This window comes from Crocuta crocuta, unplaced genomic scaffold, assembly GCF_008692635.1.
Source record: "Crocuta crocuta isolate KB4526 unplaced genomic scaffold, BGI_CrCroc_1.0 scaffold149, whole genome shotgun sequence".
Taxonomy (NCBI): domain Eukaryota; kingdom Metazoa; phylum Chordata; class Mammalia; order Carnivora; family Hyaenidae; genus Crocuta; species Crocuta crocuta.
The window spans coordinates 9,873,332-9,889,169 of NW_027551561.1; the positions used below are offsets into that span (position 1 = coordinate 9,873,332).

At 48.1% G+C, this 15,838-nt stretch overlaps 1 protein-coding gene across 1 annotated transcript in view; it reads right to left on the reverse strand.

Moving 5' to 3' along the window:
* MMP28 (matrix metallopeptidase 28) overlaps positions 1 to 15,085 on the reverse strand; it is a 24,569-nt gene extending 9,484 nt beyond the window's left edge. Inside the window, exons 1-3 of the mRNA XM_077749817.1 lie at positions 14,750 to 15,085; positions 2,809 to 2,888; positions 2,396 to 2,583 (exon numbers count right to left, since the gene is read on the reverse strand). Of these exons, the coding sequence (XP_077605943.1) occupies positions 2,396 to 2,583; positions 2,809 to 2,888; positions 14,750 to 14,860 (379 nt within the window). The 5' untranslated portion in view covers positions 14,861 to 15,085. The remainder of the gene's footprint in view (positions 1 to 2,395; positions 2,584 to 2,808; positions 2,889 to 14,749) is intronic.
* Positions 15,086 to 15,838: the final 753 nt, after the last annotated feature.

Below are 15,838 nucleotides of genomic sequence, written 5' to 3' on the forward strand. Positions count from 1 at the left end.
CACCCATGAAGGACCAAGGGCTATTGAAAATCTCCCCTGCAGGCACAGAGGGGACCAGACATTAGGAATGAGGTTGCCAGATAAATATATGGAACACCTAGTTAAATTTGAATGTCAGATAAACAACAAATAATTTTTTTAGTATAAAAGTGAGAACAAAACAATTATTTGTTGTTCATCTGACATGCAAATTTAACTGGACATCCTATATTTTGTCTGGCAACTGTACTCTGAAACCCAACTTTGTCAGCATAGCATTTACCCGCAGAATAGACAGTTATGGGCCTAGAAACTCACATCATTTTTAAAGCACCTACTCAAATTGTGGGTATTTTCACATGTGGTATCTCACTCAGTCCTCCCAATGACAAGGAGGCTTGGCCACACCCTGGCTATGTGGCCCCGGGAAAGTTCCCCAAGCCCTTTGTCCCTTAGTTTGCCTAACTGTAAAGTGAGGATAATAACACCCATCTCATAGGGTTGTTATGGGATTAAATGAGTTAATCCATTTAGAATCGTGCTTGGCACATCATAAATGCTCAATAAGGGTCACCTGTTATTATTACATTTTCTTTCCTAAGGAAGGCTTAGGAAGTGTTTAGTGTCTGCCAAGCATACAGCTCCTTTCTAGGGAACCTCTTCCCCTAGGGGGTAAAGGATGTCAAGCTGCTGCAGGTCATGCTGTGAGCAAGAGGGCCAGTCCCTGCCTAACCTGGTCACTGCTGTCTGGACCAGGGGTCAGTGTCAGACAATGACATGGGGCGAGGCTGGCAGGGCAAGGCCACCTGCTTGAGAGATGCCTTAGCTTGAATCTCTGTCCCAAATGGGTACTCCAAATTGAGCAGTGACAAATGGACTCCATCAGAACTCCCTTGAGAAGGCATGAGAAGATGCTGCCAGAAGGAAGTCTCCCTAGAACTCAGGCTGTAACCTGGATGCCCAGGAGGCATCATCCCAGTTCTCTGGGAAACCATATTTAGCCTGGTGGTGGTATGCTGAGACTGTGTCCGGGGCTGCCTCCACCCTCCACTGCAAGTCCCTTCCCCTGGGTGGTCAGGGCCATCTCTGCTTTGCAGGCAGAAAGGGCCTGTCTGTGTCTTGGGTGAGGAAATGGAGCAGTGACACACCCCTGAGCCCAGAGCCCCAGCTCCAGGAAGGCTGCCCCTCTGTTCTACCTTGCCTTTCCAGAAGCACAGTGGGATGCAGAACAGACACCAAGGATGTCTGGACCCCAGAGTCTGGCCCCCATCACTGCCATCCTCCAGTAGCTGAAGGGAGCTGCCCACGACTTCCTTATGGATTGGCTAAGAAATTAAAATGATCTATGTGCCTTCTGTTCTGCTCATAACGTGTATATTGCTGGGGAAAGTGGCTAATGTAAATGAAAAGAGGTAATGGCCTGAAGTGCTCATGGTAAACTTCACTTTAGATGAAAACCTGACTGAACAAGCCCATCTTGCTAGAAATCTTAAGAACTGCAAACATCGATCAGAGAAAATTTGTACAAACAAGATGTTAAATCTCCACACGGTAAAACCTGTTATTGATGAAGAATTGCCGGAAGTAATCAGATCTTCATAAATCTTAGATCTGTAACATTTGACCCTGGAAGATCGGATTTGGACAAAAAGGAGGAAGAGGAGAAGGAAAGATAAAAGCACAACTACAAAAGGAAAATCACAATAGCAGAAACTGTAGTGTATAAAAAAGGAGCTATGATGAAATGTCCAGAAGAGGCAAATCCATACAAACAGAAAGTAGATGCTCCATGGCAGAGGCTGTGTGGAAGGGGGAGGAGAGGGGAGAGGGAGAGGAGGAGAGACTGCTACAGAGCATGGGGTTTCTTTTGGAGGTGAAGAACATGTTCTGGAATTAAATGGTGGTAATGGTTGCCCAATTCTGCAAATATACTAAAACCCATTGAATTGTATATGTTAAATGGGTAGATTTTATGGTATATGAATTATATTCCAATAAAGCTGTTAAAATCTACTATAGACAAAATAAAGCTGATCAATAAGTCACATCTATGTTGAATAATCCTTGTTAAAAAAGCATCAATTCTGATGAAAATGACTTTGGGAAAATATAAAGCAAAACTTTGGCAATGGTGGAGCTGCCCTGCATCACACACCGATGGAGGAATGAAGTGGGCTTGATGGGGTTTGCTGTGGAAAATATGTGCCCAATGAAAATTCATCGATGTAGGTGTCACTGTAATACAAATGTCTGTGTTCACAAACACAGCCCTCCAGTTGAGGGGTCCTGCTCACCCACTGCTCCCCCTTCTCTGGTCCTAGGGAAGACTAGAGACAAAGCCTGTTGGTTTTTCTCTGGCCACGTGGCTTCCAGGTGTTGTGGAATCCCAGCTCAGCTAGATTTAAACAGGGCTCACCTTGCTTTGCAAAGCGTTTCTTACGCCTCATTTTGGCCCGGCGTCCAGAAAACAAGGCACCGACCCTCTCCATCCAGGCCGCCTGACTGTCTGTGTCTGCAACCCCACAGCGGGGCTGCGTCATCTGGTGCACGGTGGCAGGGTCCAGCACACCACTGATGGGCAGCTGGGATACCCACTGGAACTCCCTGTCAGGAGGAATTGAGATAAAGGGCCACAGAGCAAGAGTGGGGGGTGGGGGAGAGGGCAGGGAGCTTCCCCTAGAGGGCAGGAGGCTGGGGGCAGGGGAGGGAGGGCACAATGGATTGTGGCTCTTGGACCCAGGTGGGAGGCCAGCCTCCCAGGAGGATGGAGGAAGCGATCCAAGCTTTGCCTTCTGGCACTCCTAAGTTCCCCACATCCCTCCATCCTACCTGAGGGCGTTGCTGAATCTTGTTGAGGTAAGGTCTTTGGGGACCTGCTCCTTGAGATATCCATACTTCTCCAGGAATGCCTGGGGGAGAGAAGAATGTCAGCCTTCCCACCATATGGCATCCTTTACCCTCTCTTGGTATTTGAGGGTCCATGGCACATAAATCATGCCCAGTCTCACTTTTGTCCCAACAAAGGAGAAGGAAGTTGGAAGGACTTGGAGCTGGTTCCCAGCCACCACTGACTAGCTCGATGGTCTTGGGCAAGTCACTCAATATTTCTGAACCTTAGCGTTCATAATTTTCAAACTGGCCAAGTAGTCCCCACCCAGCATATTTCACGGCATGGTCAGGAATATAGCAGGGCATTCTGGACAGTGGAGTTAGGGGCTTTGGAGTCACGGTGGCCTGGGTTTCAATCCCTGTAGGTAAGCTATTTCTGTAAATCACAAGTTTCTCATCTGTAAAAGGGGCTTAGAAATAGTAAGTAACTTACAGGCTTCCTGATGAAGCTTAATCACAATAGTGAATACAAAGTACTTAACACAGTGCCTGTCACCTAGGAGGGGCCCATATAGGGTAGCTTTTATAAATATAAATATACACTGTTCATATGCTTCAAGTCTGCTCCTGAAGCATCACATCTCTAGGGAGCTGCCCTGTTTTTTTTGTTTGTTTGTTTTGTTTTTTGTTTTGAGAGGTGGAGAGTGGCAGAGAGAGAGAGAGGGAGAGAGAGAGAATCCCAAGCAGGCTCCATTTTCAGTGCAGAGTCTGATGCGGGGCTCTACCCCACAACCCTGGGACCGTGACCTGAGCCCATATCAAGAGTTGGATGCTCAACTGACTGAGCCACCCAGGTGCTCTCAGAGTTGCCCTGTACTGATCAGAAGTTGGGCTGGTCACCTGCAGGTTCTGTCATGCCTGGATTGGGAATTAATTCTCTTTCTATTTCTGGCTTTTTCCTAAACAATCCCACCCCCACCCCACCCCACATGCATGCAGATATATTTAAGGCTCTGTGAACAACAAATGCACTTGTTCTCAATTCTATGGTTTGTCTAAAAATTTGTCTCCTTGGAAAAGTAGTTTTGGGGGGCACCTGGCTGGCACAGGCAGAGGGGCATGCAACTCTCGATCTTGGGGTTATGAGTTCAAGTCCCACATTGGGTGTAGAGATTATTTAAATACATCTTTTTGGGGGGCGCCTGGGTGGCTCAGTCGGTTAAGTGTCCGACTTCAGCTCAGGTCATGATCTCATGGTTCATGGGTTAGAGCCCCGTGTCGGGTTCTATGCTGACAGCTAGTTCAGAGCCTGGCGCCTGTTTCAGATTCTGTATCTCCCTCTCTCACTGACCCTCCCCTGCTCATGCTCTCTCTCTCTCTCTCAGAAATAAATAAAAAATAAATTTAAAAAATACATATTTTTGAATTAGAAACCTGCAACATGGGGCACCTGGGTGGCTCAGTTGGTTAAGCATTGGACTTTGGCTCAGGTCATTCATGATCTCGTGGTTTGTGGGATCCAATCTCACATCAGGCACTCTGCTGTCAGCACAGAGCCTGCTTCGGATCCTCTGTTTCCCTCTCTCTCTGCCCCTCCCTTGCTTGTGCACTCTCTCTCTCTCTCTCTGTGTATCAAAAATAAATAAATATTAAAAAACCCTGCAACATACTCTTTTATGCATTCATTTGTTAATTCATACAATGTACTAGGTACCCTGCAATAGTCAGCAAGATGCTCCTAAAGGAGCTTATACACTTGTGGATAGAGACAGACAATATAAACACAGATAACAAGTAAAGAGGGCACTTTTGGTGCTATAAAGACAAGAAACTGGGTGATGTGATGGAGAATAACTTAAAGAGAAACTTTCCGCCAGGAAGTCAGGGAAAGAACATCTGAAGAGCTGATCGTTGATGTGAGTCCTACAGAATGAGAAGTCGCTGGCTGTGCAATGAGGTGGGAAAGGGTATTCCAGCCAGAGGAACAGCCAAAGCAGAGCCCTGAACTAGGAACGATGCTACTGTGTCCAAGGAGCAGAAGGAAGGCTGGGCACAGGAAGTGTGAAGCAGCAGGACATGGGATGAGGCCACAGGGAGAGGCAGGACTGTCAACCAGGGTAGGAAGGAAATGGGTATTTTATTTGGGTCTTGATGAGGGGTTAATTGTGGGGAATGAAAGAAAGAGAAGAATCCAGGATGGCTCCTCAGGTTTTGCCTTGGATGGTGATGCTATAGACCGTACGAGGAAACCGGGGTGAGGGAGGAACAGATGGGGGTGGATGGGATGAAGATAAACACTGAGGTGTCAGGTGGCCCTGGATGTATGATCCTGGAGCTCAAGGGAGAAGCCAGAATCTTCCCGCACGTAGATAAGGTGACAGCTGTGATATCACAGCTGGATGTGATCCTCTGGGGAAATCTGTAACTGGAGAACATCTGTGGCCCAAATGCCTTTTACCCACTGTCTGCTGCCACACACCTGGAAGATGTTCTCCCTACAACCACATGTTTGGAGGCCAGTGGAGAGAAGTGTGTGACTCACTGTCCTTTACCTACCCTCAGCCCTACCCTTCGGCGAAACCATGCACTTGGGTCCCTGCTTGCCCTTGTCACTGATAAAGCCTCATCAATGGATTAAAAGAAATGTCACCTCGGCTGCTTAATTCTCTTTTTTTTTTAATGTTTATTCACTTTTTTTTGGGGGGGGGCAGAGAGAGAGGGACACACAGAATCTGAAGCAGGCTCCAGGCTCTGAGCTGTCCGCACAGAGCCCAATGCAAGGCTTGAACTCACGAGCTGTGAGATAATAACCTGGCCCAAAGTCAGACACCCAGCCAACTAAGCCACCCAGGTTCCCCTTGGCTGCTTAATTCTTATGCAGACACACATTGTCTCTCCAATTTTACCGTCCTTGCTGTGTTACCTGTGAGGAAATAATTTTCTGTCTTACTTGCTCTCTCACTCACTTTCTTTGCTATCTTTTTTTTTAAAGTGTATTTATTTATTTTGAGAGAGAGGGAGAGAAAGTGAGCAGGGGAGGAGGGACAAAGAGAGAGGGAGAGAGAGAATCCCAAGCCGACTATGTGCTGTCAGCACAGAGTCCAACATGGAGCTCAGTTTCACTAACTGCAAGATCAAGACCTGAGCTGAAACCAAGAGTTGGATGCTTTTAACTGACTGAGCCACCTAGGCACTTCTCTTTGCTGTATTTCTTTTTTTTTTTTCATTAATTTTTAAAGTATTTTATTTTTAAGAGAGACAGAGTGTGAGCAGGGGAGGGGCAGAGAGAGAAGGAGACACAGAATTGAAGCAAGCTCCAGGCTCCAAGCTGTCAGCATAGAGCCCAACAGGGCTTGAACTCACAAACCTCGAGATCATAATCTGAGCCAAAGTCAGCACTTAACCGACTGAGCCACCCAGGGGCCCCTGCTGCATTTCTTAAATCAACTCCAATCACAGCTGCTGTCTCAAGGAAAAAGTGCAAATGGAGAATGAAACAAGACACTAAGAGCCAGGATGGGCAAGTTCCTAAGCTTTTGCAAACATCCAGCCTCTGCTTTGTGAATTTTATTATATCTGCCCTCAGCGACTTCCACATCCTATTCTCAATAAAGGGTTTCCATAAGAAACCCTTATTCTAGACAAAAGCATACTCTCCAAGTCTATTTTATTATTTTTCTGCACTAATTTATTAATATTTCAGTACTATTTTCTTTTTTTCCTTTCCAAATGTATACTATTTGGGGATGCATAATGGATTAAAGGGGTTCTAGTGGCTTAATCTGGAAGACTATTTATTGCCTAAAATAGTGTGGCATCATGGAAAAGCCACCAGGCTTGGAATCAAGAATCTGTTTCTGATCCTGAAATCTGGGTGGCCCGGGTCAAATTACTTAACATCTCTGAGCCTTCTGCTTCTTTACCCAACAAGAATAACCTCACAAGATTCTCAAAAGGATGAAGTAAAGCAATGGACATCTAGCATGCATAGTAAATACTCAATAAACAGTTGATCTAGCTGATTTACTTTAGTAGAAAACTAACAGACTTTTGGAATGTAACCCGTCTACAAGATGGGAAACGCTCTGAACAAGGCAGTTACACCTCTGTTCTCCATTCAGGTGCTCTATCTTAGACTTGCCTCACCCTAGCCAGATACCTGGTTCTCTTCCTTGTCTCCTCTCCTTCCCTCACTGAGGATGGATAGAGTGGCTTTTTTAAAAAATGTTTTTAATGTTTATTTTTTAAAGAAAGAGAGAGACAGAGTGTGAGCAGGGGAGGGGCAGAGAGAGGGGGAGACACAAAATCTGACGCAGGCTCCTGGCTCTGAGTGTCAGCACAGAGCCCGATGTGGGGCTCGAACCCACAAACTGTAAGATCATGACCTGAGCGAAAGTTCAACACTTGACTAACTGGGCCACCCAGGTGCCCCTAGAGTGACTGTCGAGAGGAAGCCAGGAAATCAATGTCCCCTTAGAAGCAGATTCTCTGAGTGAGTTGGGAGAGGCTGGGTCACAGGCTAACAGGCTGGCACTCCCTGTGCTCCTCCCCCCAAACCCGCCCAGCCCTTATCAGAAAGTTGGCTCCGGTTCTGGAACTGTGAAGCCTTGGACAGAGCAGGAGAAGGGAGGGGGTATTGACTAGCGGCGTCTCCTGTTTCCTGGCTGGGCTGCCACGCCTGGTACTTTGGCAGGCAAGGTGGTGTGGAGGGCAGGATGGGGGTGGAGGCCTTTTTTTTTTTCAGGGGTCCACTGGAAGGGAAATCCTGGGCCGCTTTTCCTGACTGGTCTTTAGGACCCTGTGGGTTGCAAGGCAGAGCTGAATTCTCAGGAGGCTGTGAGAGCACGTGACCAGGCCAAGAGAAACCAAAGGAATGAGAAAAATAAATTTTAAGAATTCGACATTCTATATTTCCATAAAAGCACTAACATATTATAATAGCAATGATCAGAAATTAAGGATTCCCTTATATTTAATTTTTAATATGAACATTAATTTTTTCATGTTTATTTATGAGAGAGAGAGAGAGGGAGGGAGAAAGAGAGTGCACAAGCAAGGGAGGAGAGGTGGGGATGAAGGGGACACAGAATCCGAAGTTGACTCCAGGTTCTGAGCTGTCAGAACAGAACTTGACATGGGGCTCAAATTCATGAACCATGAGATCATGACCCGAGCCAAAGTTGTACGCTTAACTAACTGAGCCACCCAGGTGCACCATGAACATTAATATTTTTAATATGAACATTTTAAAACCACATGTAGGAAGGGGCCCCACCAGGTCCTCAGTGTTGAAGGCCCTAAAGTCCTGCTGAGTGGAGATAGAGCTGCATCCCTGGTTGCGGAGGAGGCAGGTTTGAGACACCCTCTGTCTGCTCTGCCAGATCTCCCCTAACCCTATTCTGCGAGCCCATTTGCCAAGCCTCAGTTTTTGCCTGCAAAGGTGACAGAAATACCCTGTCTGTGTGGGATAAAGAGCAAGCATGTGGGGGCAGGTGACAGTGTGGCCAAGGATCCCAGGACTAGGAGGTGGAGCTCCTGTTCTCATTCTAGCTCCAACACTAACCCTTGGAGGTGTCATTTCCCTTCTGGGCTGTCGTTTTCCTAGGGCTTTTCCTGGGATCTCTTAGGGACCCCTAGAGTTGCACTTGGGGTCACCACCATGGAGGCTGTGTCCTGGGTGCTCCTCTCCACCTTGCAGTTCCAGACACCACGTTTTCTCTTTTCCCTGTTCTCCACCCATCCTCTCCGCTGCGGATCCCAAGGCTTGAGCTGAGCAGAGAGGAAGGTGGAGGACTGTGCCCTTCCGTGATTCACCCTGCTCAGACCTAGAAGCTTGTGACAGCCTGCCTCACCCACTTGCTCAGGGCTTGGGCCACTTCCCCAGGGAGTTGTCTCTAAGAAGCCCTGGGAGGGGCTGTGGTGTCTGGGTAAAATGAAAATGGTTCTCCCTGGGACCCAGGAAGCTGAGTGGAATTAGAACTCTGGGGCTCTAGCCCTGCGTCTGTCCTGACTTGCCTTGGGAGGGTGTGTAGAGCCCAGCCCCTTTAGTGCTTGAGGGATGGGGAAATTCTGGCGATTTTGGAGCAGGGCAAGACTAGCAATGAGGTGTAGCAAAATGAATTGAGGCCTGAGTCAAGAATTCTGAGTCACTGACCTGGAAGGGCAAGAGCACTGGGCTGTGTCTTGAGTTTTATTCCTGTGCTACTAAGATCTGTGTGTCCTTAGGCAAGTTCTGGGCCTCTCTGGGCCTCAGTTTCTTCTATAGAATAAGAGAGTTGGATTAGAGCTAAAATGTACATCAGCTTCATCTACCATCAGCTAACTGATTAGCTGTGTGAACTATGGCAAAGTTACTTAACCTCTCTGTGACTCAAGGTGTGACATGGGGGTAAGAATGCCTTACGTTTCTCATTGGAGTGTGGTAAAAATCCAGTAAGTAGATGCCTTGGGAAAGCTTTATGATAGTTTTCCCATTAAAAACATTGTTTTCCCCCTATAATCACAGAGCATTATTGCTAGAAAGGAACTGTGTTAGGTAAGTCTAGGAAGGGCAGGGCCCAGTCTTAAGTCTACAGAGTTGGCTGTGACACCCTCCGTATCAAAGAACTGCAGGACCAAAACTGAGACCAAGACTTTTTAAGCTGCAAAATGGCAAGCTCATGCAGAAACTGTGTTGCTTCACCTGTGACTTATTTCATCTCATATTGTTTCCTTATGATTTTATTCTTTCCAGAGTGACTCTATGTGATTGCCTTTGTCATCAATACATCTTGAGCACTATTAACCAAGTCAAGATGCAAGGGATGATAGTTGGTGTTCTGCGTTGGCATGTTCTAGAAATAAAAAATATTTTTCTGGTGATCAGGAACACGGTGAGTCCTTGATTAGTGCAGAGCTTTTAAGGGCTTTCCAACTTTGAGCTTCAGAATTGCCTTGCAAGAACATAGGCAGGACAGGTGTTGCTGATCCCATGTTAAAGATGTGGAAAGGAAGCCTCAGGGAGCAAGCAGGGCCTTGTAAAGGATTCTAAGTAAGTTCAGATCCTCTCAACCTATCCCATTTATTTCACATTCAATGAAGTGACTCAGAGGCCTTAAAACTGAAGGCACAGTGTCCAACCTGCTCTCTCCACTGGGGAGACAATTCTCAAATGAGAAAAAGGAAAAGCTGGGGATGTTTCTAGCTGGATTCCCCCTGGGCTCCTCTGCAAGTAGGTCCAGGGACAGAGCAGAGGAAAGAAGCTGCTTAGGTGGTAGACTCCATCTTTCAACGGAGGCTGGGATCATGTCTCCCATCACACCCCAAACAGGTCTTCTGACAAGCCACAGGTATTCAGCAGGACCCCAGCATGTTCCTTCCCAAAGATAAATATGTTCCCAGGATGCTTCGCTTTTGCTCTCTGGATCCTGGGATCTACTGAAGGCCCTCAGGGCAGTGGGAACGGCTTGACCCCTTTCCCTTTATTTTGGGCAAATGCCTCCCTTTCCCTCTGGCTCCATTTCTTTCTCCTCCCCCTTTCCTTTGTCCCTAGCCTCATATTCACAAAGTTCTGTCTGGGAGTGGTCTTGATACCTCTTGCTATAATCCCCCCTCCTTTCATTTTTTGTCCTTAAGGAAGCTGGAAAAAATTATCTGGTCAGTCTCCACCCAAACCCCTCTTGAACTATTTTGAATGCCAAATAATCATTCTGAATGGTCCTTACTAGGCTTGCAGAGCTAAATTTAGGGCACAAAATCATGCCCTAACCAAGGATGGGTTTAGGAAGAGTTGTCCACCCATCTCGCTGCTCTGTTCCTGCTTCCACCACCCAGCTTTTGCTAGATTTCTTGGTTTTCAAACTGGTTTGACTACTGCTCTTCCACCAACTCATGGTTCTCTGGGACCCCTGAGAGCCTCTATTTACCCTGCGCCCCTGAGTCACTGAGCTGAGCTGAGGGAATGGCTTCCACGCCCGGACTTCTGGACTTCTGACTCACAAAAAGCCAAATGAATAGCTCTGGGGTATGAGAAACAGACACTGCATCTGGGGGTGGATACTCCACAGAAGCTCCAATGTCTCCCTGGAGAAATGAATGAGCCAGCCTCTTGTTGTACTGACATACTGGGAGTAGCTGTGCAGATACGCATAGACCACCAAAGGGAAGGCAGGTGGTCTTGGACATACCATCTGGGTGTTTTAAAGAAAGTCCAAGCACAGCACAGTAGGTAGATCCCTTGGGACAGTCTGTGTCACCCAGGAACACAATAGGGCTTGATTGGGATGTGTGGGGGGGGGGTGAGGTGATGAGGTCATTCATTAACTCTCAATCTTGCAACTCAGCAGTGGAGGCCCTTCCTACTCACTAGTGTCATGAGCAGCCCTAGTTTTCCCAAGTGGGCAACAATAAACTTGTTCATAATGCAGCTTTGTGAGCAGTCAGTCTCCTCCCAGGCAAAGCCTACTTTGGAAAAGCCTCAACTTTATTACTTTGTATGCATATAAAGGACACATACAGCGAGGCACACATGGCATAGGGATACACACAGAGACACGGAACGCAGACACATGCACACAGACAGACATGGACATACAGGCAGATGAAATGTACACACACACGCGTGTGCATGCACACACACTCACAGAGTCACTGGCACACAAACACACCAAAGGCAAAGAATGTTAGTGCTCGGAGAGTTATTTAAGGAGCTAAACGTGCTTATTTTAACAGAGGAGGAAACTGTAACCTGGAGAAGTGAGGAAACTAGCTCAAGATCACACAGCTAGTTTTTATTCTTTCTTTCCTTCTCTGTCCTGAATTTTGAACTTTGCCCACAGGCTCAGCGGGAGTGCTGGGCTTCACTTGGGGGTCTAGCTCTCTGCATCGCAGTCAGGGAATTATACCTGAGCAAAGAGCCAACGCGATCACGGGGCTCACTTTGTGTGGTTCCCTTCTGGGGATGGTTGTATTTCCCCAAGTGACCACAACAATAAAAGCATTCTCTCATGCTCTTCTTACAATGACTTCAACACCCCTGCCACCACTTGTGGGGTCTACCTTCCTTCCTCTTGATCTAGAGCTTGTGACTGCTCCAGCCAATTGATGGGGTGCAGCAGAAGCAATGCTGTGCAACTTCCTAGTCTCAGTCATAAAGAGGATATGACTTTTGCACTCTCTCTCTGTCTCGCTCTCAGCACACTCATTCTGGAGACTCAGCCACCACATTTGGGCCCAAACTAGCTCACATGGAGAACCCATGTGGATGGGCCCATAGGAGAGAATTGTGGCCCCCAGATGACAGCCAGCAAGTCTTCAGATGATCCCATCCCCAGACATATAGAGCAGTGACTAGCTGCTCTGATGTGCCCTGTTTGAAACTCTGACCCACAGTATCTATGAACATAATAAATGTTTGTTTGACTTCACTACGTTCTGGGGTCATTTATAATGTAGCCATAGTAACTGCAACACCATCTCTTAGGAATTATAGCCCTGTGCTGCCTCTTGTCTGATGCTGAAAATAGTTGCCTCACATATTTTGTCCTATGTTATTGTTCTAGGAGAGCTAGTCACCAAGCCAGGACTTTAATCTGTTCTCTAAAATAATGGTAAAGATAAATAATAATAACAGCAACATCACTGAGAGCAACTTCCTTTTATAGACTTCTTTCTATGGACTACGCATTGTGCTGAGGATTTTACATACATTATCTCAATGAAACCACATAACAGTCTTATGAAAGAGGCATTATTACTAACCTCTGTACAGAGAAGAAATCTTCACAGAGATTAAATGATTCACTTATGGTTTGCACACAAGTCTGTCTGACACTGAAGCTCATGCAATTGACGATATACAGAGGTTCATATAGACATACTCACACCACCCAATTTGCATTTTATATATATATATATATATACATATGTACATGCAGAGGCATATAAAGATGCATACACACCCATTACACATTTCCAGGATTTTTTATACATTTGAAATATTTCTTGGGGTGCCTTGTTGGCTCAGTCAGTTAAGCGTCCGACTTCGGCTCAGGTCATGATCTCATGGTTCGTGGGTTCAAGCCCCGCGTCGGGCTCTGTGCCAACAGCTAGCTCAGAGCCTGGAGCCTGCTTCAGATTCTGTGTCCCCCTCTCTCTCTGATCCTCCCCTGCTCACGCTGTCTCTCTCTCTCTCTCTCAGAAATAAATAAAACATAAAAAAATGAAATATTTCTTGTTCTTAGAAGTAATAATCCCATTCCCCCAACTATGTTAAATAGACTGCAAGAGACTCAATCTGCTTAGTATTATGTTTCCCAAGCACACCCCAAGATAAAATTCTCTCCATCTGGGGCCACCACAGGCATGGGCAGCAGAGATATTGTCTCTGTTCTCCTGCCAAGGATTGCCTGGGACCCAGACTTGGGGGGAGGTGGGGCGGGACTCTTAATAGGACTTGGCTTGGTAGACAGAAGCCTTCTCCTGGGGCCATGAGGACTGTGCACTTGATGTTGTAAGATTCTAAATTCAGTGAAACACAGTGATTCTCAAATGTGCAAAAGTAGAGAGCACAGAACAAGAGACCAGTGCTTGGAAGGGGAGGGGGTGAAGCAGTTTGAGACAGGACCCCCCCTGTTGAAACAAGGTAATTTCTGAATATTCCAGAATAGTGATTGGAGCTGGTTGATGGAAGGAACAGCTATTCAATGGAGGCCTCTTTGTTAGGTCAGTTTCTTAGATTCAGCACACCTCTTCTAGGAAGAGGAATGTGAGGTATTGAGAACTTCTTGGCTGGCAGTTTTAGAACAGGAATGAATTTCTTAGGGAGCAAGAGTCTCAGGGCAGAGCACTGGGCTCAAGAACTTAGAACTTCTCCTTGGGGCACAGGGGTGGCTCAGTCGGTTAAGCGATGGACTCTTGGTTTTGGTTCAGGTCATGATCTTGGGGTCATGAGATTGAGCCAGAGTGGAGCCTGCTTGAGATTCTCCCTCTCTCTCTCTCTCTCTCTCTCTCTCCCTCTGCCTCTCCCTTTCTCTCCCTTGTGTGCATGTGCGTGTGCTCTCTCTCTCTCAAAAAAAAAAAAAGAAAAGAAAAAATTTAGAACTTCTTAAAATAGTGGAGACTAACGGTCCTAATCTTGAGAATAGATAATAACACAGACAGAGATGCTTCTTTGGGGGAAGAAGGAAGTGATACTGGTGTATTCTTACAATCACCTTTATCTGGAAAATAGATGCCCCAAGTGGATCCCCACTCCTGCCATCAAAAAGTTCCCCTTGTGCAACCTACAGCAAGCAGGTGGTCCCAAAAGGGGGAAAGTGAAATGGCAAGTGTTTAAGGTTCACCTCCACCTCTCTGCCCCCTTTCTTGGTTCAGTCCTGAAACACTGTTCCAAAGGTCCTTAGAAGCAATTCTTGAGACCTATATAATACTCTTACCTATTTTACAGGTTATGAAACTAGTCCCAAGCTTGGGCACTGACTAGCTGCTAAGTGGCAGCACCAGCCCAGAAAGCTTTAGTTCCACTGCTGTCTCCTGTGTCCCTGGCCAGTCAGCGGTACCCTCTCCTCCTCACCACTCTGGGGGGCTCTGCAGCTTCTGGCTCGGGCATCGGATGAATGAACGGCTAAGTCTCCCTAGCCTAGGCGGTGAGGGACACTAGGTCCGTGTCAAACTGGGTTGCAGGGGCCACCTCTCTCTCAGCTGTTGCCTTCCTCTCCCATCTTGTCGCTCCCTCCTTCCCCCGTCAGGGAAAATCAATGTAGATCAACTTGCCTGGGTGGTTCCAGCCCTGGCACGGGGGGAAAATGCTCCCCAGATTCTTTGTGTGCAAGTGTGTAGAGGCCGGACAACGGGAGGGTAACGCAGATTGCCGGCTCAGATGGGACGGCTGGGTGACCTGATTGCTAAATTCTGGAGGGTCTCTAGCACGCGGCCCCCTCTCCGCCCTACACCCATCGTTTACCTCTGCTTCCCTGCGCAGCTCCTGGCCTCCGCGCTCGGCGAGCTGGGCGTCCAGGCCGCCCCGGAGCAGCAGCTGCAGGGCGCTCAGCAGGAGGCCGACACGCGCAGCCATCTCGCTGCCGTCCTCGCTACCCGGCGCGGGCGCGTGGGGAGCCTCCGCTCGCGCGGCTGCCAGAGGCGGTCAGCGGTCCCCGGGACCCCGCGGATGCTCCAGCTTTGCGCCGCCCGGGCGCAGAGGGGGAAGGGCCTGGGGGGCGCGCCGGTGCTCCGGCTCCGAACGCCGGGCGGCCCCTCTGGCTGCTTCGCCGGGAGCCGGCCCGAAGTGGTGCAGACTAGGCAGTGCCTGCTCGCGGGTCGCCGGCGGGAGACCTGGAAGGCAAGGAAGGAAAAGAGGGAGGAGGGGAGGGGGCCGGGGGCTCCGGCCCCACCCACTCCGCTCAGCCGCTGGAAAGCGCCGCCGTCCCGGAGCCTCTTCCTCCCGCTGCACAGCCTGGCCCGGTGCCCGCCGCAGCCCTGCCCACCCGTTCTCTCTCCAGCCACCTCCAGTTGGTCCGGAACTCTCCGGGGACGGCGGGGGAAGAAGGGTCTTTTGGAGACTGTAGCTACCTAAGACTTCGATCGACGGGGGTCCTGGCCTACCAGAGGGTCACTGATTATTTTGGCCAGGCCGGCAGGGAGAGAGATTCTGGGCCAGGAGTGAAGGAGCCCTGAGGTCAGAAGAATTGTGTTTGAGTTCCAGAGCCGCTTCTTTGCTAGCCGTGTAAATCCTGCCTCAACTAACTTGTTGTCTGTGTGATCGTGGGCAAGTCACTAATCCTCCGTGAACACGGTTTTCTCATCAGCAAATGGCGATAATAAGAATACCAATGGCATGTGGTTGTCGGGAGCATTTTTTTTTACATATTTTTATTTTATTTCTAGGATAGAGACAGCGTGAACAGGGGAGGGTCAGAGAGAGAGGGAGACACAGACTCTGAAACAGGCTCCAGGCTCTGAGCTGGCAGTCAGCACAGAGCCCGACGCAGGGCTCGAACCGCGAGATCATGACCTAAGCGAAAGTCGGACGCTTAACCGACTAAGCCACCCAGAC